Here is a 23,609-nt window from a genome sequence, read left to right on the forward strand (position 1 = left end):
ACATCCTTATCAAAATACTAGCTCAGAGTGGATCATAGACCTAAATGTAAAACATAAAATTATGAAACTCCTGGAAGATAACATAAAAGAGAATCTAGGTTATCTTGGGTTTGGAGATTACTTTTTAAACACAACACAAAAGACACAACCCATAAATGAAAAGTTGATATGCTGGACATTATTAAAATTAAATATTCTCTGCAAAGCATACTGTCAAGAATAGTTAAAGAAAAAACATAGAATAAGAGGAAATATTTGTGAAATATATATCTGGTGAAGGACAGTTATCCAAAATACACAAAGAACTCTTAAAACTCAACAAAAAGAAAATGAGCAACCCATTCTAAAAACTGGAAAATTGTCTAAACAGATACCTCATCAGAGAAGATAATATAGATGGGAAATCAGCATATGAAAAGATGCTCAACATCACACATCATTAGGAAATTGCAAATTAAAACAATGAGATACCACTATATACCTATGAAAATGGCTAAAATCCAAAGCAGTGAAACATCAAATATTGGAGAGAATGTGGAGCAATAGGAATTCTCATGCTTTGCTGGAGGAAATGCAAAATGGTACAGACACTTTGGAAGACAGTTTGGTGTTTTTTTACAAAACTAAATATACTCGTATCACATGATCCAGCAGTCATGCTCCTTGGTATTTACCCAAATAAATTGAAAACTTATGTACACAAATATTCCAGCTTTAGCCTGGTTGCTAAACTTGAAACCAACAAATATATTTTTCAATAGGTGAGTGGATAAATAAATTCTGTTATGTCCATACAAAAGAATTTTCTCCAGTGTTAAAAATGTGTGAGCTATCAGGCCATGGAAAGATAATCAGGAACATTAAATTCTGTTTCTAAGTGAAAGAAGCCAATCTGAAAATCTGCATATTGTATAACTCCACCTACATGACTTTCTGGAAAAGGCAAAACTATGGAGATAGTAAAAAGTTTAGTGGTTGCCAAGGGTTTAGGAAGAGGGAGGGATGAATAGGTAGTGCACAAGGGATTTCTAGGCAATGAAGCTATTTACTATCTTACAATTATGGTATACGAATGTCATACATTTTTCAAAATCCATAGAATTAACAAAACCAAGAATGAACCCTAATGTAAGCTGTGGACTTTGATTGATAGTGATGTATCAATATTGATAATGATATATCAATGGTAACAACTGTACAGCATTAGTTAGGGATTTGATGATGGAGATGGTCATTTATATTAGGGGAGGGCATATGTGGGAACTCTCTGAACTTTTATTCAATTTATTGTAAACATTACTCTGCTCTAAAAATTATTATAGTGCATTAATTTAAAAAATTGTATGGGAGGAACTTCCCTGGTGACCCAGCAGTTGAGGGTCTGCCTGCCAGTGCAGGGGACGTGGATTCAATCCCTCATCTGGGAGCTAAGATCCCACATGCCACAGGTCAGCTGGGCCCATTCTCCACAGTTACTGAGCCTACGTGCCAAGAGCTTCTGCTCTACCTCAAAAGAAGCCACCACAATAAGAAGCCTGTGCTCTGCAACCAGGGAGGAGCCTCAACTCACGGCAAATAGAGAGAGCTGCATATAGCAATGAGGAAGAGCCCATGCGTCGTGATGAAGACCCAGCACAGCCAAAAATTAATAAGTAAATAAATCAAAGACCAGGAATGTATTAAAAAATGTATGGAAATCTCAAAGAATGTATCCACTAAGTGAATTTCATAGTACTATATTTTTACGTTTCATACTGAATAGCAGAAGGATTTATTTCAAAATCCTATTCATTTTATTATATTAATAATTTTAAGTTAATATTTTTCTTATAGTCAATTATATTTCTTCAAATTATATATACATATATCCTCATAAAACACATTTCATATTTGAACACAGACGACAAGGAGACATTTCTCAGATCACACATAAATGTGTTTGTAGAAGATTTCTAATTGAGAAAGAATTTTAAAGACAATGTAGAATATATACAATATTATAGTTGTCATAGAAAATATAATATGTTACACTTAAAATGAGATGATTAGTGATTTTTACAACAAATTATTTGAAATTAAGTATGTAAATATAGGTGTGTGAGGTTATTAAACACTGGAAATTCACCATTCGAGATTTCTTAGGTTAAAAAAAAGCAAATTGTTACATGAAGTAAAGTTGAAATGTATATAATTTTTTTATTTTTATCCATGAAAATTGTCAAGTACTGATGATTTCATTTTACTTTGCTAACTTAGCCAACTTGGGACTGCAAAGTTGGGAAATAACTAACCATGAAAGGTGATTATATGATTATTAGGCTTTTGTGTAAAGATTCAAGAGTAAATTTTCTGATAAAATGCGGTCAGCATAAATTTGGCTAATTTATTCAACAAATAGTTACTGACTTCCTAGTAGGTGCCAGATGACATGGTCTTTGCTTCAGGAAAAGAATTTGGAAAGCTATGACAGGCAGTTATGAAGAACATTGCTGTGAGGTGGTGATGCAAGTATGCTTACTCTTCATTTCTAGGAGTCATCTGTGGTGCTATCAAATTTATATTTCACTGTGCTCCCAGCACTTACTATAGTAGTTTAGCTGTAATTTTTATTCTGATGATCTGGGTTCAAATTTCCCACTGCCATTTAGTAGTTGCAATATCGGACAAGTTATTTACCTCTCTTAGATCCTACTGTCATATCTATAAAATCTAGATAATGTCCACCTTCCTGGAATGGGTGAGGAGTTAGAGATCTATCTCAGTCAACTCTGGCTGCTATCACAAAATATTATAGACTAGGTGGTTTAAACAGCAGAAATGTGTTTCTCACATTTCTGGAGGCTAGGATGTCCAAGGTCAGGTGCCAGCCAATTTGGTTCCTGATAAAGCGGCTCTTCCTGGTTTGCAAACAAATGTCTTACTATATCCTGCTATGGTGCAGAGAGAGAAAGGGAGAGGGAGAGGGAGAGAGAGAGAAGAGAGAAGTCATCTTTTTCATGTCTCTTCTTATAAGAAAGGGCACTAATCCCTTTCATGAGGGCTGCAGTCTCATGACATAATCACCTCCCAGAGGCCCCACCTCCAAATGCCGTTGCATCGAGCATTAGGCCTCAGCATATCAATTTCAGGATGAAACAAACATTCCAATCATAGCAAGATTTTATGTACAAATGTCTAACCATACGAAACAATACTTTATCATTATATGCGAATACAGGAATGACCAAGACCTAACTTTGTCTGCCCTTAAGGAAATTAATCTTTTAACAAAGATTTTCTTCTTGAAAGAATCATGAGAAATTTGACATCTTAAGTTGAACATGATTACATAAGAAAAATTCATGGCTAATAAAGTTTTCTTTGAAAAACAAATTCTTTAGTGCTCAGAGAGTTATATTCTAAGGCATCCCAGTTTACCTCAGCTCCCAAAATATAAAGGAGTGCTTATTTTACTTTTTAAGTAATTGCATATTACTATTCTTCCTAAAAGAGCTGATCATAGATAAAGTAAAATATGCTCCCCTGAGGTACACTTCAGAATTCTGATTAGTATTCTCCTCTTAGAGCCAAGCTACGCAGGCTAAAATCATCATTATTGTAAAGCTGGATCAGAATTCAGTCAAAGGAAAATAGTAGTTAGATGACTTCAGGAAGTCCCTCAGCCAAGGTAATTTGAAGAACTATATTACCATAGGAGAGAGTTTGTCAAAAGTGCTAGAAGACCTAGTCCATTGGACAAAACTTCTGTCTCCATGGTGATCACAAGCTACACATTAAATAAGTTCTATATCTGTTGTTTTGAATTCCTATGCCATGTTTCATGTGACAGTTTTAACATGGTAACACAGCCCAGCTTGCCTAGAACCACACAATGCTTGAGTAATTGAAGGAAGCCTTTTAGAGATGCTTATATAGAGTTACTGTTTAGTCGTTCAGGCACGTCCAACTCTTTGCGACTGTAGCGCACCAGGCTCTACTGTCCATGGGATTCTCCAGGCAAGAATACTGGAGTGGGTTGCCCTTTCCTCCTCCAGGGAATCTTCCTGACGGAGGGATCCAACCCTTGTCTCTTGTGTCTTCTGCATTGACAGGCAGATTCTTTACCACTGAGTCCCCTCGGAAGCTAGCCTATAGAATGAGGTAAATAATTACATGTATCCTTAAGACAAAAACAAAATTAAAAATGGCTTCCTAATCAAGTTATACTTAATTAAAAGTTAATGAACAACATCCTGAGTAAAATTAAACACTGACAACATCTTTTCAGAAATATTCAAAGTTAGTATTGCATAAAACATCAAAATATATATTTTCCTCATGGGAATTATAAGCATAGAATGCTAAACCATTTAGACAATTTGAAAATTCTTTTCTCTGTATTTATTTATAAAACATATTTTGGAGTGTGAAAAGGATCTAAAATGCTATAAAATATCTTTTATAAAATATCCCTGATTGTCAAATGTTATGTCCAGATGAACAAAAAACAATGACAGATGCATGTAGGGCATTTGCATATTGAATATTTAAAAATCAGATAATTGATCACAATTGAATCACTCTAGAAAAAAGGTAGGATCACATTAGGAAGCAATAGAAATATTATACAACAATTTTAACATCATTTTGATGTAATGTACATTAATAGTCATGATCTGAGGAATTACCTATCATTGAACATAAGGATAGGGTGCTCCAGATGGTTCTTTAAAACCATTCTTTCCATCAGAAGGGAAAAAAAAAGGATACTTGATCTTATTCATGATACTCATGAAACAATATCTCAAATCAGCAGACAAATTATATATTTTCAAAAGAGGAAAGAAACATAATTTTTGAAGTGATATTATTGAGCCCTTTAGTAGTGCTAGCTGGGAAAGAAAGGTTAAGAATATTGATTTTGATTCCTCAGACAGCCAGGAAGTCTGAATTGCCTGACAATTCTGTGAGGATCTTTTACACCTTCCAATTTCAGTTTCTTTCTTGCATTCTAGCTACACTTGACATTGACATCAAGCCAAAACACTTCTACATATATATTTTTGTTAATATCGTAATGTCACTAATAGTAAATTGGTATTGATCATTTTTTACAATGAATAATAACTAATAGCCAAATCAAAGGTGGCACTAGTGGTAAAGAACCTGCCTGCCAATGCAGGAGATCTAAGAGACATTAAGTTCAGTCCCTGAGTTGGGAAGATCCCCTGGAGAAGGAAGTGGCAACCCACTCCAGTATTCTTGTCTGGAGAATCCCATGGACAGAGCCGCCTGGGGGCTACAGTCCACGGGGTCCCAAAAGACTGATGCAACTGAGCATAAATCAAAGATATTATTAATTATTGCCATCTCCTTTATACACATTATTTGACGTTCAAAACATTTATGTGCTGAGGAGGAACTCTAGTGCTGATTTCTTTTATTACATGACTAGCCATTATTTCAGGTTTTTGTTTTGCCTGTTTCACAGCCTTTTAAAAAAATCTTGTAGAAGGAAACAGTATTGTTATATATACATTTTATCTTTTAGAGGATAATGTTAAAAGAAAAAGTAAATGCTATTTTCTATTTATTTGTCTTGGTTAGATATATTCAGGCACCTAAATTAAAAAGAAAAATCCCTGAATTTTTGAAATTGAATATTTTTCTCTTTAAATTAATAGTTTTTATCTAGTAGATTATAATATTTAAAATTTAGCTGCTATTTATGGCTATTTTGATCACACTTTGTGTGTGGTATTCATTTTTAAACATCTGGCAATAGCATAGCTGGTAAAATTAAGTTTATTATTGCCAATATATGAATTGATGTCAAAACAGGCCAATTATGTGAGATTGGATTTAAAACATGCAGGTAAAAAGTAACACAGGACATCAATTTTCTTTTAATTACATATGATTAAGAAAACTGTTTTTAACTTTATGGTTTATTTTGCTCTTATATACCTAGTTTTTCACTAAGTCAAGTTTATCTATGTGACAAAAGTAAATAGGATTTGTTTGGAGCCTTTAAAAAAATCTTGTTATTAGTTGTATTGATAGTTTCCATTTATGAATGAGACTTCAAGCTGCTTGGCTTCTACAACACTTGCATGAAATATGCACTTCATTTGTATTTCCAACTGCTTGCAAGACGTGTCTGTTACTGAGTCCCAAGTTTGTTCTGCTCACCCACAACAGGCCAATAAATCGGAGAGATGAGGTGTTGAGACAAAGAATACAACTTTATTAGTAAAGTCAGCTGACGGAGAAGATGCCAGACTAATGTCTCAAATTAACCTTTATCAGGGTCTGGATGCCAGATTCTTTTATAGAACAAAGATGGGGTGGGGGGAGGTGAGGAAACAAAGTAAAAAGGCTAAGAATCTTGCAAACATGTCCTAGAATGGCAAGCCTCAGGCAAGGGATGAGTTCATTTCTTCCTCCCTGCCATCCACAGGTGGACAGGGGCCTGAACAAAGGCACTTTTAGTCAGGCAAAAGGGCAGAATTCTCTGAAGCAGGCCATTATGTATGTTTATAATAACAAAAGCAAAGAAAAGCAAGTCAAAAAAAAACAAAAACAGTTCCAACATGGAGTCAAAATTGGCTTTTCCCTGCAACATGTCACTTTTGGGTATCTTGTTGACATGTGAAATAAAATATATTCAAAACAAAGATAATGTCTTCCTCCAAAGAACTCTGTTCCCTATGTTCCATATCGTAATTGATGGTAGATTATCCTTCAATGGACTTCCCTGGTGGCTCAGATGGTAAAGCGTCTGCCTACAATGAGGGAGACCTGGGTTTGATCCCTGGGTTGGAAAGATCCTCTGGAGAAGGAAATGGCAACCCACTCCAGTACTCTTGCCTGGAAAATCCCATGGACGGAGGAGCATGGTAGCTTACATACAGTCCATGGGGTCGCAAAGAGTCGGACATGACTGAGCGACTTCACTTCACTATCCTTCAATGAACCAAGAATTCCTGGAGTCCTTTTTTTACATGATCCTCAGCTTTTAAAAAATCTGACTTATATCCTGCATCCTGATAAACTGTTGTTATTTCCTTGCCAGTGAAATTCTAGTCAACTGAGGAATCTGAACCCAAATGGCATCTTCTCAGTAAAAACCTTCCCCAGTTTTAATAGTAGAACTAATCTTTTTTCTGTTATCTATTTGGCTCTACTGGAGAACTTGTAATGTGCGTGGTACAATATTTTGCTATTTATAAGCTGTTTCACATACTATTTCTGTGGACAGACCACATCAAAACTTAGTGATATAAGACAGCTGATTTTACTTTGCTCATGACTTAGAGGATCAAGAAGTTCAGGAGGGATCAACTGAGCAGTTTTTTACTTGGATATCTCCTGTGATTACAGTCAGTTGTAAGCTTGAACTGTGGACATCTAAAGTAATTTGACTTCTGTATGCCTGAGATGGCCTGCTTAGCTGGCTGGCAGTTGATGCTAGCTATTGGCTGGGAGCTCGGCTGGGGCTGTTGAACTGGATTGCTTGTATGTAGTCTTGCCAGCCTGGCGGTGTTGGCTGGAATATTTACATGGCAGCCAGCTTCCCCCAGAGCTAGTGCCCCTAGAGAAGCAGAAGCAGATAGAAACCACATGGTTTATCCTGATTTAGCTTAGGAATTCACACAGCAACACTTCCACTATATTCTGTTGATTACAAGTGACTCAGCCAAACTGACAGACTGTCCAGCCCACGCCTCCCCATTCTCTCTTCTGTCCTAAAATGTCCTTTCAGCTCTGCTGCTCTTGGTCTAATTCCTTTCCATCTCTCAAGCTCTTATTCAATGCCACCTGCCAGAGCCTTTCCTGATTCCATCATTGAGCTACCAGAGCCAATACCTTTGTGTTTGAGTTCAAAGAGACATTTAGTTCAAATCTCATATTTCCCATTTATTAATGAGAGCTACATGACCTTGGGAATGTTATTTAATCCCTATGTGTGAAAAGCAGGGGTAATAACTGAACCTACATACCTTTTAGGGTTATTGTGAACACTGTGTAACTAAATAGTAGAGAGCACTCCCTGTGATACATAGTAAGTAGACAGTATTAGCTAATACTCTTATCATATCTTCTTTCTCCAAAGCCCATAGCATTGTATTTGTATATTCTTGTATCTACCATAATCTGCCCCTTATAATAATTTGTGGGCTTATTTTCTATCTTACACATACTTAGTTCGATATATTACAGGCAGTTTATCCCAGTAGACACCTCTATCTTGAATATCAGTGCAGAGCCCCTCGGTTCTTTATGCCTCCCTCAGTAAACATGATGTAAAGAACTTGCCATTTTTCTCTGTTATTCCTTGTAACCTTTTCTCCTCATGATTCTTCTTGCAGAAATTAGAAAAGAAAAATCTGGGAAGACTTCTTCAATTCTGAAGGATAAAGGTAATGGAGTCAACTTAACATAACACTAGAGACTTGTTAACAAAAGCATCTGAATGTGTCCACAGTACGTCATCTCCTTGCAGACTTGTCGGTCAAAATTGCACATGACACTCACATATTTGAAAACTTTTTGCCGGAGTCCCGCTCCAGCTGGTCCAGGGGTCCCCAAGGGATGAACGGCGTCGGCGAAAGGAAAAGAAAGGAGACAGAGAATTTTTGATGGCCCAAGGACCGTAATCTTTATTGCTTTAGTCTCTATTTATATAGCACATGATCTTCTATGTAATGATTCTTACAATATTTTTCCATTCAGATCAATATCCCCTGATTCTGAGATGTGTTGAAAGTTTTTTCCTAGCCTATTGTCACATTTTGGTTACATGTTTTCCCTGAAACCTATTTTTATTTTACTAAAACATAGTCTATAAATCATATTATTCCATCTACTTATTTTATACAGCCTGCTACTACAGCAAATACAGCATCTTGCTTCAGTGAATAAGTACTATAGCGGTGGCTAAGGGCAAAGTTTTTCATAGTACAGCCATTGTCAGCGGTGGCTTGTTTACCATCTATCCACATACTACAAGACTGTTTCTGGCAGGGGGAAGTCTTTTGCAGTTTACCTAGAAACTATTTACAATACAATTTATATATTTCTTTTCTGTTTATGCTTAGATTCTGAGGGGAAAAGGCAATTGGCTTAGTTTCTGTAATTTTCCCTGATACATGACCCAAGTTTTCCAGTCATCAATAACAATCTCCTCATGAGGCCAGGTCACAATAGGCTTAGGGCTTGTTTTCCAAATGATCATGGCCTTATTCCCTGTCTGAGTGTTAGGGACCCACCAGCCAGGGGCCTCAGTAGGTTTAATCATTTTTGGAATGTTTCTCTGGGGCAAGGGATCATTTTTCTTTTTGCTGGACTCTCATGACCTCATCATGGAAGCCCCTACAACTCCAGCCATCAAAGAATGAAACAGAGTTAGCCACAACAAAAGCATAGAAACAGGAAGGAGGGAAGGTTCCGATCCTGGAGAGAAACCGCTTTGCAGTTTCTTCTTGAGTGGTGCCGTGACTTTGTCATCCGGCAATAGTTCCAGAACGGCTCCCAACAACTTTTTTTTTATTTATCTGTCCCTTAAATACTTACTTTCTGTTCACCATGATCTAAAAGTGCTTTTATTATAATTTCTGAGAGAAAGGAAAAAAGATAAAAAAATTTAAGAATTGAAAGGGTAAAAGAAAAATGTTAAAATGAAAGTAAAGGGTATAAGAAGGACTTGCTTCCATGCTCTCTGGTTCTCTTCCTTCTATCCATTCATTAAATATGTATTTACTGCATAATCTTTCCAAGCACTTACTAATCATTGGCAAAACAAAGATGGCAAAGCTAGGAATAGGGAGGAAGACTTGGGAATTGAAATTCTGAATTCTGCTGTTTTCAGACTTCTAGACATGTCCTGTCTACTTTAGTCTTGTCAGGTTCCTTATTGCTATGAAAGAGCGTAACATTCTTTTTTAAATTTTCAACTTCAATCTCTTGAAAGGATTGACTTTTCTCTCAATCCATCCAAATTCCAAGACTCTTTCTAAGAATAATATCACATAAAACTTCAGGTCTTTTCTATTGATGTCATAATCAAGTCTGAGGAATTAGAGAAGGCTTTCCTGAAGAAGTTATATTAAATTCAAGTACGAAGGGAGAGGAGTTATCCAGACAAAGGTGTGAGGATTATTGGAGAGAAGTACAGAAGCAGGGCATCTGCTCTTTGCCAGACACATTGAATTCTACTATATAAATTTTGTTTCTGCAAACTGTGCTTGATATCTACATTTCAGTAAACAAGGAAGGAAGCTGAGTTATATGTAATTTAAATTACTCAATGTCACACTGTGGGTGAGAAGCAAAGGCAAGAATCAGAGTTAAGTCTGCTGGGTTTAATACCCCTTTATTCCATTTTAACACAGATATTTTCTAATCCTTATTTTGATTTGAGTGTAGAGCTCGTTACCTATTCTTGAAAGTCTATTTCGCATAGACAAATGTCTATACAGTGTGGAAAAATATACTCATAGTCCTTTTGCTATTGGGTGACTCCCCTTTATTCCCACAGAGGAGCTCAGTCCATTTTTCACCAGTGATTACTTGTTCTCTGAGAGAGAGAGATTCCTTCTCACCTCCACTCTCTTTATCTGGCAATTTACAAAAACAGTGTCATTGTTTGTGTGGAAACTAAAAGTATTATTGAAACACACTATCAGGAAAATCCATATTTTATATATATATATATATATATATATATATATATATATATATGCAAAATCTAAACCTTCCTCCAGTATAGTATGAAATAGACTTATTTTGTTGAGCATATATGTCACAAGAATACTTAGACCATATATTATTGTTTGCTATGAAAACAACAGAAAAGTTGGGTCTTACCTCTAACACTATCTTTCAAGCAATGATGATTATAAAAAATTTCAGTTATTACTTGTGCGGAAGTCTAAACTACTTGTAAATGGTAGTTGTAAACATCTGTCCCGGAAAACATTATCTGGGACAATTTAAATCCACACTGACCACTTTACGAAGTAGGCTCTTGTAATTTCTATTACTGTTGTTGTTACTAACGTACAATTGCAGACAATTTCCTAGGGAATATTTTTTCCTCAGTGTTAAATTCTCTACTATTTGTAAGATGTCTCCATGGTCACTATAAAATCGTATATATAAAAGTCTATTACATATGATTATTGATTTAGAACTATTTTAAATGAAACTCTTTAAATTCAAGCTGTGTTAATGCCCTCAATTATCTTTGTTATATACAAGCTGGGTGCTACTTTAGAAGAATTTTATTGTCACTTTTCCTTTAGTTTCTGAATATAATTTTCTTTACATAGAAAAATCAGAGAAAATGGCGTATTACTCATACAATTTCAGTGACTTTAACCTCTGCAGTGTTGCTGTTTCTGGAATCAGTTTTTGAAACCTGATGCTGAGCTGTGGCAGAGTCAGAGTGCAGCAATTCCACTTGCTACATAACCACTTATTTCATGGAGCAACCCAGAGGTTGCCTACCTTTGCTGGTCTCCTATAGTTTCCACTTGCATGTACATATTAGGAAACCCATATTGAAACAATGCTGCATTTCTAAAACCAGAATTATTACACAGAAATCATTTAGGGCCACATTTACTAGGGATATGACAACCGTGAGTAAATTAGGCATTTAGAGAAACATCAATGTGTTAGTCGCTCAGTCGTATCCAACTCTTTGCTGTCCCATGGACTGCAGCCCACCAGGCTCCTCTGTCCCTGGGATTCTCCAGGCAAGAATACTGAAGTGGGTTGCCGTGCCCTCCTCCAAGGAATCTTCCCAACCCAGGGATCAATCCTGGGACCCCTGCATGGTAGGCAGATTCTTTACCATATGAGCCATCAGGGAAACCCAGAGAACATCATCAGGCTTGTGTATTTAAGGACATTTAGAGAGGGCTGGAGATGATCATTACAAAGAAAAAGAGCCAGAGAAAGACACATCTTGTTGGCTTTTGCTGCTGATTCAGCTACTGACTCTCTGGGCTAGTAAGCCTTCTCTACATACTCGAGTGGACAGAGCCCTGCTTAAGTGGCCTTGACCACCCAGAAATCAAACACCCCTGTTATTGGTTGTAGTCCTTCTGACATTCACCCTATCCTCTTGCAACTTGCTTCTTGCAACTGGTCTGACTTATCTGAGGTTGCAGGATTTACCAATGGTCCAAGGAACTGCAAACCAAACTGTAACCAGGCAACAAGGAGATTAATTATTTCTCTTTTATTGAGAATGCAATAATAGCACCCACAGGTGCCTCTGGTATTGGTGTAATATGATGGACATTAGAATTATTGACTAGTTTTGTGACTCAGGCATGTGTATGTTTGGATCTAATGTCAGGGAATTCTCAGCAAAGCTTATCTTCTTTCCTATTCTGATACCCAGTACCATGCACCTGAGGTTTCCCCCAACTTCTATTTGTCTTCACCACATTTTTTCTTGGCCATTCCCACTCACCAAAGAAAAGCTACTGCTAAGGATAATGGTAAGTTTTCTGATGACTTTGCAGCTGATCCCCAGTGATTTATTCATCATGAATTCTCACCCAAGTTCCTTACTGCCTTTGATTCTGGAAGCGGTATAGGGAAATGGAAAACCTGGAATGATCTTTATGTTTCTTTGTGAACTTTTCTACATCACCACCCCCTGCCAGATTACTTTGAGAGTTCCAAGTTATATCCCAGCACCTTTAAATATATTCTAGATCCTGATAATGAAGACTACTAAGACTTCCTGTAGGCTCTTGGTTAAATGTTAAGAAACTACCATATTTGTATAAACAACACACATGCAAAAATGTGCTCTCCAATGCTTTGCTCCTGACAAACAAGACAGTTAAGTTGAAAAAAATGTATTAATAGCTGACCCAAAGCAATAGCATATTTATTCTTCCTAACACAAAAGTGAAGAGTTCCCATATAACCCTGTCTCCCATTTTTGGTCAGCTTTGGCATCCTTGGGTATTTAGGGACTGCTCAGACCACCCTACAGACTTCTTAAATTAGGTCAAAGTCCCTTGAAGTCAAAAAGAACACGCAGTAGAAATGAGATGCAAGAAAGTCAGTGCAGATGACCCAGCATGGCAGCAAAGTCATCCTCCTGTTAGCAACTTGGAAATAAAAATCATTTCTATTTTCTGAGGACTTTCCCCAAATTTACAGTGATGGGTTTATGGCCTTCAGATACCTTAAAAAAGTCTATCTGTTTTACACATCTTCTTTTTTTCTCCTTCAAAATCAAAGCAGTCCATGGGCCCTCTTCTTAGGTCTTGTACTTTGCAACTACTTTAATCTCACACAATTGTATACAGATATCCATTTAAATCAACATGCTGGATTTTGAATTTTGAAGTTCCAAGCATTGCATTCTCCCACCCCACCAGGAATCTGTCCCTATCACCACTTCTCATTTCACAATACATTAATTCTTTTGGTTTAGCCAGGAAATGCAAAACAGTAAATTACCACCATCATCCTGAAAGAAAAAGTTAATGAAGCTTCTCAGTGTGTTTATTCAATTCATGGCTCTTGATTTCATTTTCACATGCTGAAATGTAGAAAAAAAATTGATCCTATTTATTTTTAGCACAATAAATAGCAACAGGGACACTTCTTTTCCACCAAAGCCATTTAAAAAAAATTCTACAAGCCTATGGATATTTAAGGCTATAGTTTATATGCTGAGAAAATCTTGCTTTGAGGGACACAACCTTTTCAATGGAACCCCAAAATCCATTCTTGAAATGATCCAAACTCACCTCGACTCAGTGAATTCTGAGTTGCTTGAGTGACCTGTCCATTTGCAAGTACCACCACCATATTTTTTGCATTCCACCCCACACCATAGAAGGGAATAGAAAAAAAGGGCTGGAAGGATTGATTTCTTTCTTTCCTTCCTTTCTCACTGTATTATAAGTCACTTTTGTCAGTAAAATAGATACTGAGACTTAATGTTGCAGAAAAGGCAGAGTTTTAATAAGTTATTGAAGGAGCATAATGTTGTTCAAGGCATTGCCCATAGATCTCTCTGGAACCCATGATATGTTCAGAATCATTTTGTATTTGAACCTGGTAGAATAAATGGAGTTTGACTTGATTTGCTTTAACTAAGGACTACATGTTTAAGACACTGGGAGTTCATAGATGAAACTGTCTCAGTCTTTATTTTAGTGTTATTCTTGAAATGTTTAACTTGAGTCTGATGACTAAAACACCAAATTTACATGATATATGCAGAGTTTTCCATTTGACTGTTTATTTTTTTTTGAAGAAACATAGCCTGAGAGAAGTAAACTAAGTTAGTGCTGATTATAACAGTTTTGGAAGACTTCTAGATGCTGAAGTCATGTGTTTTTTTAAAATCACAGACAAAGCAAGTTCCTAGCCATCCAAAAACTCATCCTCTTAAATGAATACATAGATTGTACCTCATTCAGCAATTTACATTTATTTTAAAAAATGTGACTAGAAAATGGCGTGTTGTATTCTATACTGTTCTTTATGATTAAAATTATTTTTGAAAGAAAACATCATATCATTTCCATCTTGGTTCACCTTACTGATAGCTTATTGACTCCACTGTGTGTGTGTTAGTATTTTGATCTTGGTTTCAAACACATGTTCAATGTTTCTTTCCAGAGCCTATTAAGGAAAAAGAAGTAAAGGTTCCAGCTTCCCTAAAGGAAAAAGGTATTACTCTATAGTGAAATGCGAAAACACATTGATCCACCTATTACATATTCAGTTATTTGCAATAAAGCGATATATGATCCATTTACTTTTATACTTTCAAAAGTATAACTTTCATATGTACTTCTATATTTTGCTGCAAAGGGAAAAGAACTTATTTCCTATTGTAAAATTTTAAATTGTACTATGAAACAACACATGAATGAGTAGCCATGTCAGAGATACTGAGAAAGCTTAGAATGTATAAAAAACAAGTTCCTTCTGTATAACCCAGGGAACTATATCCAATCTCCTGAGATAAACCATGATGGAAAAGTATATTAAAAAAGAATGTGTATATGTGTAAAACTGAGTCACTTTGCTGTATAGCAGAGATTGGCATAACATTGTAAATCAGCTATACTTCAATAAAAAATATATATGCTATTCTGATTTTATGAGTCTGTAGTAGAAAATCTACATTTTATAAATATCCTAAGGTGAATCCTATTAGGAATGGCCATGGAAAACAAAGATTTAAGATACAAAAAATACTTAAAATTTCTCAGTGATAGCTTGCCATTCTTTCTGTTCAGATACAGTAAAATCCTAACAAATTTTATAGCTGGAGACACTTAGAGGTAAACTCTAAGGATTTTTGGATGAGGTCCAAAATCCTCATAGATAAAACTGAAATAGTCTAGAAACTTTTCAAAGTTATTATAATATGCAGCAGAACCTGCATGAGAACTCTGATCTCCCAGTCAAGCACTGTGATCTTACTAAGGGGTCTTATTGGCCCTCTGGCCTTCCTATTACACTAGGCTCAGGAATGTGGATTCTGATAAGCCATCAAGTTACATTCCCTAAAATATAAGTAAATATGTTAAGTCCAATGTAATACATTTAGTTTCAAATTATCCCAGTACCTTCTATGGGCATAGTATAATTCTCCAAATTGTCTAATATTTCTTATCATTAAAATGAACACATTAGTGAACCAATAAAACCATGAAATATATCCATGCTGTATTAAATGTTAAAATAGAGCCCATTTCTACTTTACCATGAAAAGAAATCTGTGTGAACTATTGACCAATATGCAGGGGCTTAGTGGTAAAATTCAAAATTATTGAAAATTTACTAAAAGAGAAAGCTTTTCATGAACGTGTATAAACATGTTTTGGAGCTGAGGTGATGTGGAAGTGCAGTGGGAGGGGAAGCCGACAGAAGACTTGGTGAGATGCACAAAGGATGGAGGAGAGACTCCATTAGTCAGTGTAGCAATGTATAAAAAACATACCCTCAAGTCATATTTTTCTTATTTTTCAATTAAATTTAAATTAAACAAAATTGTTATTTAATGAAACAAGAAAGCACAGCATACTTTTTTTTTTCTCAGCCCACATATGTACTTAATTTTTTAAAAAGCACTTAAAGCAATAAGGATTCCAAACTTATTAAGGCATTTATGTTTCACTTTAGAAAAATATCATCATATACAAAGCTTTATTTTTATTGTCACCTATGGAGCAGTTATTTTGGTGCTACATACACTTTCATGTTATTCTGGCATATTATGTAAATTCAAGTGTTTTGCTTGCAGGAGAATTCTTACATGTTATGTTAAATGTTCAACAGGCAGCAAAATGTTGTTACATTGTATTATTTGAGGAAAAGAATGAATTAATTATGAAGACTAAAGACATTCCTTTGGATTTAGATAATTTATTTCTTTAAAATAACTCTAGATTTCTTTATCATGATCTGTCAGTTTCAATAAACACTTATATAAATATCTATATTGAAAAGATTTGATTGCATTAAGTAATTTAATCATTCAGTGTCATTATAATTTTTTCAAAACTAAGATGTAAATACTAAAAAATGAGGAACAGACAGAAGTATTATAAATTGCCACAGTTTTATTAAGAAAGCAAAATGCAAAATTTTTCCCCACTAGAAATGTGTGTGGAATATATAAATATATAAATGAAAAACAATTTAGGAGGGTCAGGCACAACTTAGCAAATAAACAACAACAAAAACACGTGATGCTAATTTGAGTCTTTGAACACTGGAAATATCTGTTTAAGAGTTTCCTGTCTTCTCCCATTGTTCTGGGAATTTTTTTTTCATCATCCCGTCCCAGATGGTTAGTGTAGCCCCACCCACTGCATGATCACAATGATGGTGGGGAAGGCAGCATTTTGGAAAACATGCATTTTTTAAAAGTTATATTCTTATTTCATTAATGTTGAACTTTTCACATTACTATATGTTTCAAATAACTGCTTGAGTATATTTAACATCTTTTTTATTTTACCATTTAAAGCAACAATGCTCTCTTGTAGTAATACACTGAGATATTATTGGTGCTTTGAAATTTTATGCATTTAATGTCATCATTTGTTTACTACCAAATAACCAAGTTTCAGGCCTGTGGTGCTGAATGTGAATGACAGTCCTTGGACATTTTGACAGAAAGAATAACATTATATGCAAAGACTTTCACTTTCACCTGTAAGAGGTGGTGTCACCTCAGACTTTCTTTCTATAGAGGGAGTCAGTAAATTCTCACATACATTAGAACAGCTACAATTTTTAAAATTCTTACTAAAAAAAATTAATTTTAAAAGAAATCTTGTTAGATTGAAAACTTATCATATCTTCTTTAGTAAAGAATGAAAGTGAAAGTGTGAATGTGTTAGTTACTCAGTCATGTCTGACTCTTTGAGACCCATGGACTATAGCCTGCCAGGATACTTGAAACCCTTCATTTAATGTCCAATGAAAAAGCATGAATCATAATGATAATATCATGCACACTTAAATGATAAAATTCACAGATACATGGAAATTAAACAACATATTCTTAAAAATCCAATGGGTAAAAGAAGAAATTAAAAGGGAGATTAGAAAATATCTTCAGAAAAATGAAAATGAAAACACAACATACCAAAACTTCCAGAATGCATCAAAAGCAGTTCTAAGAGAGAATTTCATAGCAATAAATATCTACATTAAAAAAATAGAAAGATTTCAAATAAACAACCTAACTGCATACTTCAAGGTATTAGAGAAAAAAAGAACAAACTAACCCCAAAGTTAGTAGAAGGAAGGAAATAAAAAAGATTAGAGCAGACTTAAACAAAATAGAGAATAGAAAGATCAACAGAACCAAGAGTTGTCTTTTGAAAAGATCAATAAAAATGACAAAACTTTAGCTAGATTAAAAAAAAAGAGTGAAGAGCCAAGTAAAATAAAATCACAGTAAAAGAGGAGATGTTATAACTCTTGCTACAAAAAATTAAAAAAAGATCATAAAAGACTACTATGACTGTTTATATGGCAACAACTTCGATAACCTAGAAGATATGAGTAAATGTCTAAAAGCATGAAATGGCCAAGACTGAATCATGAAGAAATAAAAAATTTGAACAGAGTAATAACAAGTGAGAACATAATCAAAAGCCTCCTAATTAAGTAAAGTCCAGGACCAGAAGGCTTCATGGTGAATTCTGCCAAACATGTGAACAAAAATTATTTACAGTTCCTTTCCTGAAGATAAGAATGGTACCAATAACAGTAGCACTTTTATTCTAAGCAGCAATTAACAGTCTAACACTTTTCCAGTTAAGCCCATCAGGCCAAACTGCCAAGTTGATAGAATGAATGGAAAGTGGTTATGTGTTGGTAAGAGAAGTAGTCTCAACTACGCTTGCCAGAATTTTCTCTGTAATCACTGGCTTTCCAAAATTAATGTATCCAAGTACTGTGAATTTTATTTTCTTCATCCAAGAAATTAATATACATAATATATGTACAACTATATGTATATGAAATATATGGACAATTATAAATGTAAAGCTTCAATATTCCTTCCTTGGTATTCTTTCCCTTTAAGCCCTCAAAAAAATGCCTCACTTTCACTCTGTGTGTTCATTTTTCTTGTCACTCCAAGCCACCTTATGAAAATATTCTAATGTGCTTCTCTCCTTGAAAGAAAATTTTTTTAAATATCATAGTTTTTTTATTTATTAATTTATTTTTATTTTTCTTGTTCACTTTTTTAAAAAGCTTTAAATGTATTGTTTTTCATATCAGATCATTATTATTTTTATGTATTTAACCAGATGTAGGATGATCCATACCTATGACCTTTGATCTTTTATTAATGTAACTAATTATTCTCACTTCAAGTCAAAGAAAATGCATGCTGGTGCTCAGAGATATAAATAAGAAAAAGTGACTCTCTTTTGTTAAGGGAAAAAAGAAAATAATGTCTGCTTATTTACCTTGGCAAGTGATTTTTGCACCACTTTCTGACCCATGTGAATGGTTTAAAATCACCTGGCTCATTACCTGAAATAAATCCAACCACCTCTCCTGCCATCTTCAGATAACATTGCAGGACCTAGTTTGTACTGACTATTCTCTGTGAGACCTACAATATGTTCAGTCTCCTCACATTATTTCTTACTTATTTCAGTACAGAGTCTTCATGTTGGGAAGTTTCAGGGAAAGGTAGAATAATGAGGCACATAGCACACAGCAAGGCATAAAAAAAAAGATTAGACAGAGACAGAGTGACACCATCAGGAACCTGGTACACTGTATTTAGCATATACAAAGGACAAAAATGAAATGATGACAGAATGAGGCAGGGAAAATGTATGCATTTATTCTGTGCTGCAAAGAGAGAATGCCCTCTGGCTCATTTTGTGTTTTTGGTGTCCACTCAGCAAACTTACTCTGTGAGCATCAAAGTCCTGTGGGAATCTTGCCAAAGAAATGTTGCTGAATCAGGGCTTAGGCATAAAGCATTGAGTCATGCATTAAGTTTTTGTATTGCGAACAGGAGCTATTTTAGAACTATACCTATAGAAGCTTATAAAGTGTAATTGCTTTTCCTGTTGACCTGATGGGAATGAGAGGTGAGACAGAGACAGACAATGACACAAATACAGAGAGAGAATGGGTGCGGTGGGGTGTGTTTGTGTATGTGTGCATACATGTTATGGAAAGAGCACTGTGCCCAGTAGCTTGAGACTCTAACTGCAGCTTGGAAATTACCAGACAATTATCTGAAGATAATGTCCCCCAGTGCTGTGTGTCTGCTGGGTCCATTCTAATGGTCTTTTCCACCCGTGTAAATTTTTAATTAATGGGACAAGGATTCTACTTTATATTTTGGTCTACACCATCTAAAAATGAAACTTATAAATTTTATTTTCTTGGCATTTTGAAGCCACGTCTTAAATTGTTTTGTTTCATAACGACTTTTGAGTGATACTATAATATTCTGGGGATATCTTAGTCATGAGATTCCACTGATGAAGAAGACACAATCCTTGTCCTCCAAGATCTCAGGATACTTGGTAAAGAGAGGTGGAAGAGAGTAAAAGTGAAGTGCCCTCCAGTGGGGCCTTAGATGAGGCATACCAAAGTTTGCATCCAATCAGTGGATATCTATGAGTTATATGCTCGTACATGAATGCTCAGGAAATATGTGTTAAATTATTCAGTCTAATTTCAGCCACAGATACATTAGCTAATTATCATTGTTCCCATTTCAGGTTAGGAATTTAAAATTTATAGTGTTTCAGGTGCCTTGCATTAGATCATTTGGTTAATAAGTAGGGAAATAAGTTTTAAACTGAGGGATTTTTGGTTTGTTTGGTTTGTTTTTCTCCAACTGCAGTGCAACAAATGATCTCTTGCTTTGGGTGAGATCGGGCAATTACTTGAGAACACCATCACCTTTCCCCTTTATTATGCATGAAAGGATTCCTCAGTTTACAACTAAAGATAAACACTGATTTAAAAACTCAAGAAAGAAAAATAGGAGCATAAAAGATGCATGAGGTTTCATAAGCATATGAACATGGTTAAATAAGAGAAAGGAAAAATATTAAACAGCCCATGGAGTATTGAAGTAAAGAAATGTAGACAGAGATAAAATGAAAAGTGGAGTAGAAGTTGTCAGGTGTTGGTTCTCTGTGTGACTTTACCCAAATTCAGGGCAGTTTTGTCTTTTTGGAAGTCTATGAACTAAAGATGATCCCAGTCAAACTGACTGGTAATCAAAGCTTGTCTTTCCCACAGTTGAATTTACCTGGATTACAAAATCATGCATCCACAGCAGATGGAATCAAATGCTACCTACTAAAATATATCTCTTATTTTCAACAGTTTCTCTTAAGACATAGTTAAGAAACATGGGTTCACTGAAGTCTGTTGCAAATCCCAAATCTTATACTGAAGCTAGTTAGAGTGACAGTAGTGCTCTATCTCTCGCGCAGAAAAGAAAAGGTGAAAGTGTGCGTGTGTGTGTGTTTGACAAAACATTTATTGGTAAATAATACGAGAACCACATGCGTGTGCATGCTAGGCTGTTTCAGTGATGTCCGACGACTCTTTGCGACCCCGTGGACTGAAGCCTGCCAGGCTCCTCTGCTCATAGGATTCTGCAGGCAAAAATACCAGAGTGGATTGCCATTTCTTCCTCCAGGAGATCTTCCTGACCCAGGGATCGAAACTGTGTCGTCTGCGGCTCCTGCATTGCAGGCAGATTCTTTACCACTTGAACAACAAGGGAAGCCCAATGAGGACCACAATGAAATGTAAATGTGTTTATGAGTGTAATTGTAACAGTAGCAGATATTCATCGAAAAGTGAAAATGACTACTCAAAAGATACAAAAATCATGGATTTAGATTAAATTTATGAATGTAACTTCATTTAATATAACTTTATTTTATTTAAATATATTTATATTTAAATATGCTTTATTTAACATTATGGTGGAAAAATATAAGAAAAATCATTTCAAATATCAGTAAAGAGACTAACATACACTGTTTACTTTGTTCTAAGTGCTTCACAAGAGGTGTTCAATCTAATTTTCACAGCAATCTTTTTTTTCATTAATGTGAAAATTGAAGCACTAGAGTGAATTGCCCAGGTTACACAGTCACTTGAGGTACATTTGGGACTATGCCTGGCAGCATGACCTCCCTCCTATGCTACCAGGCTTTCTAGACTCCCTCAGACCAAAACTGACATACAATTGACTAAGGAAAACAATACTGAAGCTCCTTTATATATTTCATATAAATGGAGTTGGTGACCTGATTTTAAATGTAAAGTCTCTCCATGTCACTAAATATTGAATACTACTCTGGCAGTGAGTGAGGCAGCTATCAATATTCTACCAATAGTTGGTTTATTTATCTAGTTTAACCAGCTTAATTTAAGAAATTGTTTATATGCTGCTGCTACTGCTGCTGCTGCTGCTAAGTCGCTTCAGTCGTGTCCGACTCTGTGCGACCCCATAGACAGCAGCCCACCAGGCTCCCCCGTCCCTAGGATTTTCCAGGCAAGAACACTGGAGCCGATTGCCACTTCCTTCTCCAGTGCATGAAAGTGAAAAGTGAAAGTGAAGTTGTTCAGTCGTGTCCGACTCTTCGTGACTCCATGGACTGCAGCCCACCAGGCTCCTCCATCCATGGGATTTTCCAGGCAAGAGTACTGGAGTGGGTTGCCATTGCCATCTCCAATTATTTATTTGATTCATTATTTAATGACTGGCTGAAAAAATAGAAACCTCAATGGCTTTACTGTTCATGCCAATTATAATCTTAATGACGCTGTTAGTACTGTGTACCTATGAGATGTAGTACATGGCTTTCTATGTAGGTTTTTTGTGTGAAATATTTTAAAACATTCATTCTATCTGTATCAACAGTAGTTATAGAAGTGTGCTTGTGTGTTTTTAAGTCCCTCAGTTGTATCCAAATCTTTGTGACCCCATAGACTGTAGCCCACCAGGGTCTTCTGCCCATGATTTTCTCCAGACAAGAATGCTGGAAGCCATTCCCTTCTTCAGGGGATCTTCCTGACCCACGGATTGAACCCAGGTCTCCTTCATTGCAGACAGATTCTTTACTGTCTGAGCCACCAGGGGAACCCATAGCAGTGTGCTTACAAATGGTTCACATTTTGGAGTTGGAAAAAATCAGCATTCAGAGACCAGTTTTTCCACTTACTAGGGAGTGCGTACATAGACAAGTATTAAGCTTCATGTTATTAATTGTAAGCCTCAATATTATTATCTGTAAAGTGGGTGTAATATTAGGTTTATATAAGATAATTGTTCATTCATGCAACAAATATATATTGATCCCTAATCGGGCAAAGCACTGATCTAAGGCATTATCATATAGCAGATAAAATGAAAAATCACCCCAGGACTCAGGAAGTTTGTATTCTACTGTGGTTAGAGAGCTAATAAATATTTATGAATATTTAACATGAATATTTAACACTATTTAAATAAATTTTAGGTAATGCATATAATACACTTACTGAGTGCCATGTAGAATATAAAAAACATCATTGGTTGCAAAACCAGGAATTATTATTATTATTATATTTTATTGTACATGTAAAGCTCCTATGTGCTGAAGAAGCAAATAATTGTGTGATAATGATAAATTGTTTTATTGTGTGATAATGATAAAAAAAATTGGGAAAAGAAAGAGTAGTGGCATTCAGCTACTAACTTGCAAAGTATTTAAAATGGAGACATTTGAAGAAGAATGCACATTCTTGGGATTTATACTTTTTGATTTGTGAAGACAAAGCAGAGACTCTTAAACAAAGTTGTTTTCCACTGCTACCCTTTTTTTAACTCAAGCACATGCATGTTGAAATTCGGTTGGCCTGCTTCACTTGAGAATGTAGTGTTGATGACATTGAAAAATCGTTAATGAAGCTCCCCTCCCCAGGCCCACCAGCAATTTTCATTTCATAAATGAAATCAGCAGCCTGGAAAACTCAGTGCTACATACGAATTGGCAGGCTGTCTGCTTCAACCATTCAGCTTGGGAATTGTTTGATTCCATGTTTCTGCAGTGCTTGTGTGTAAA

The 23,609-nt window shown here is 35.5% G+C and overlaps 1 protein-coding gene across 50 annotated transcripts in view; it reads left to right on the forward strand.

Moving 5' to 3' along the window:
* TRDN (triadin) overlaps positions 1-23,609 on the forward strand; it is a 408,839-nt gene that overhangs the window by 318,156 nt on the left and 67,074 nt on the right. For all 50 annotated transcript variants that reach the window (XR_014065592.1, XR_014065597.1, XR_014065600.1 and 47 more), the window contains 2 exons: positions 8,352-8,402; positions 14,647-14,697. Coding sequence is in view for 41 of the 50 variants with exons in the window: in XM_081530502.1 (XP_081386628.1) it covers positions 8,352-8,402; positions 14,647-14,697 (102 nt within the window). In the remaining 9 variants the exon portion in view is untranslated. The remainder of the gene's footprint in view (positions 1-8,351; positions 8,403-14,646; positions 14,698-23,609) is intronic.

The sequence above is a fragment of the Giraffa tippelskirchi genome, chromosome 9 (assembly GCF_054371585.1).
Source record: "Giraffa tippelskirchi isolate mGirTip1 chromosome 9, T2T-mGirTip1v1.2.pri, whole genome shotgun sequence".
NCBI lineage: Eukaryota > Metazoa > Chordata > Mammalia > Artiodactyla > Giraffidae > Giraffa > Giraffa tippelskirchi.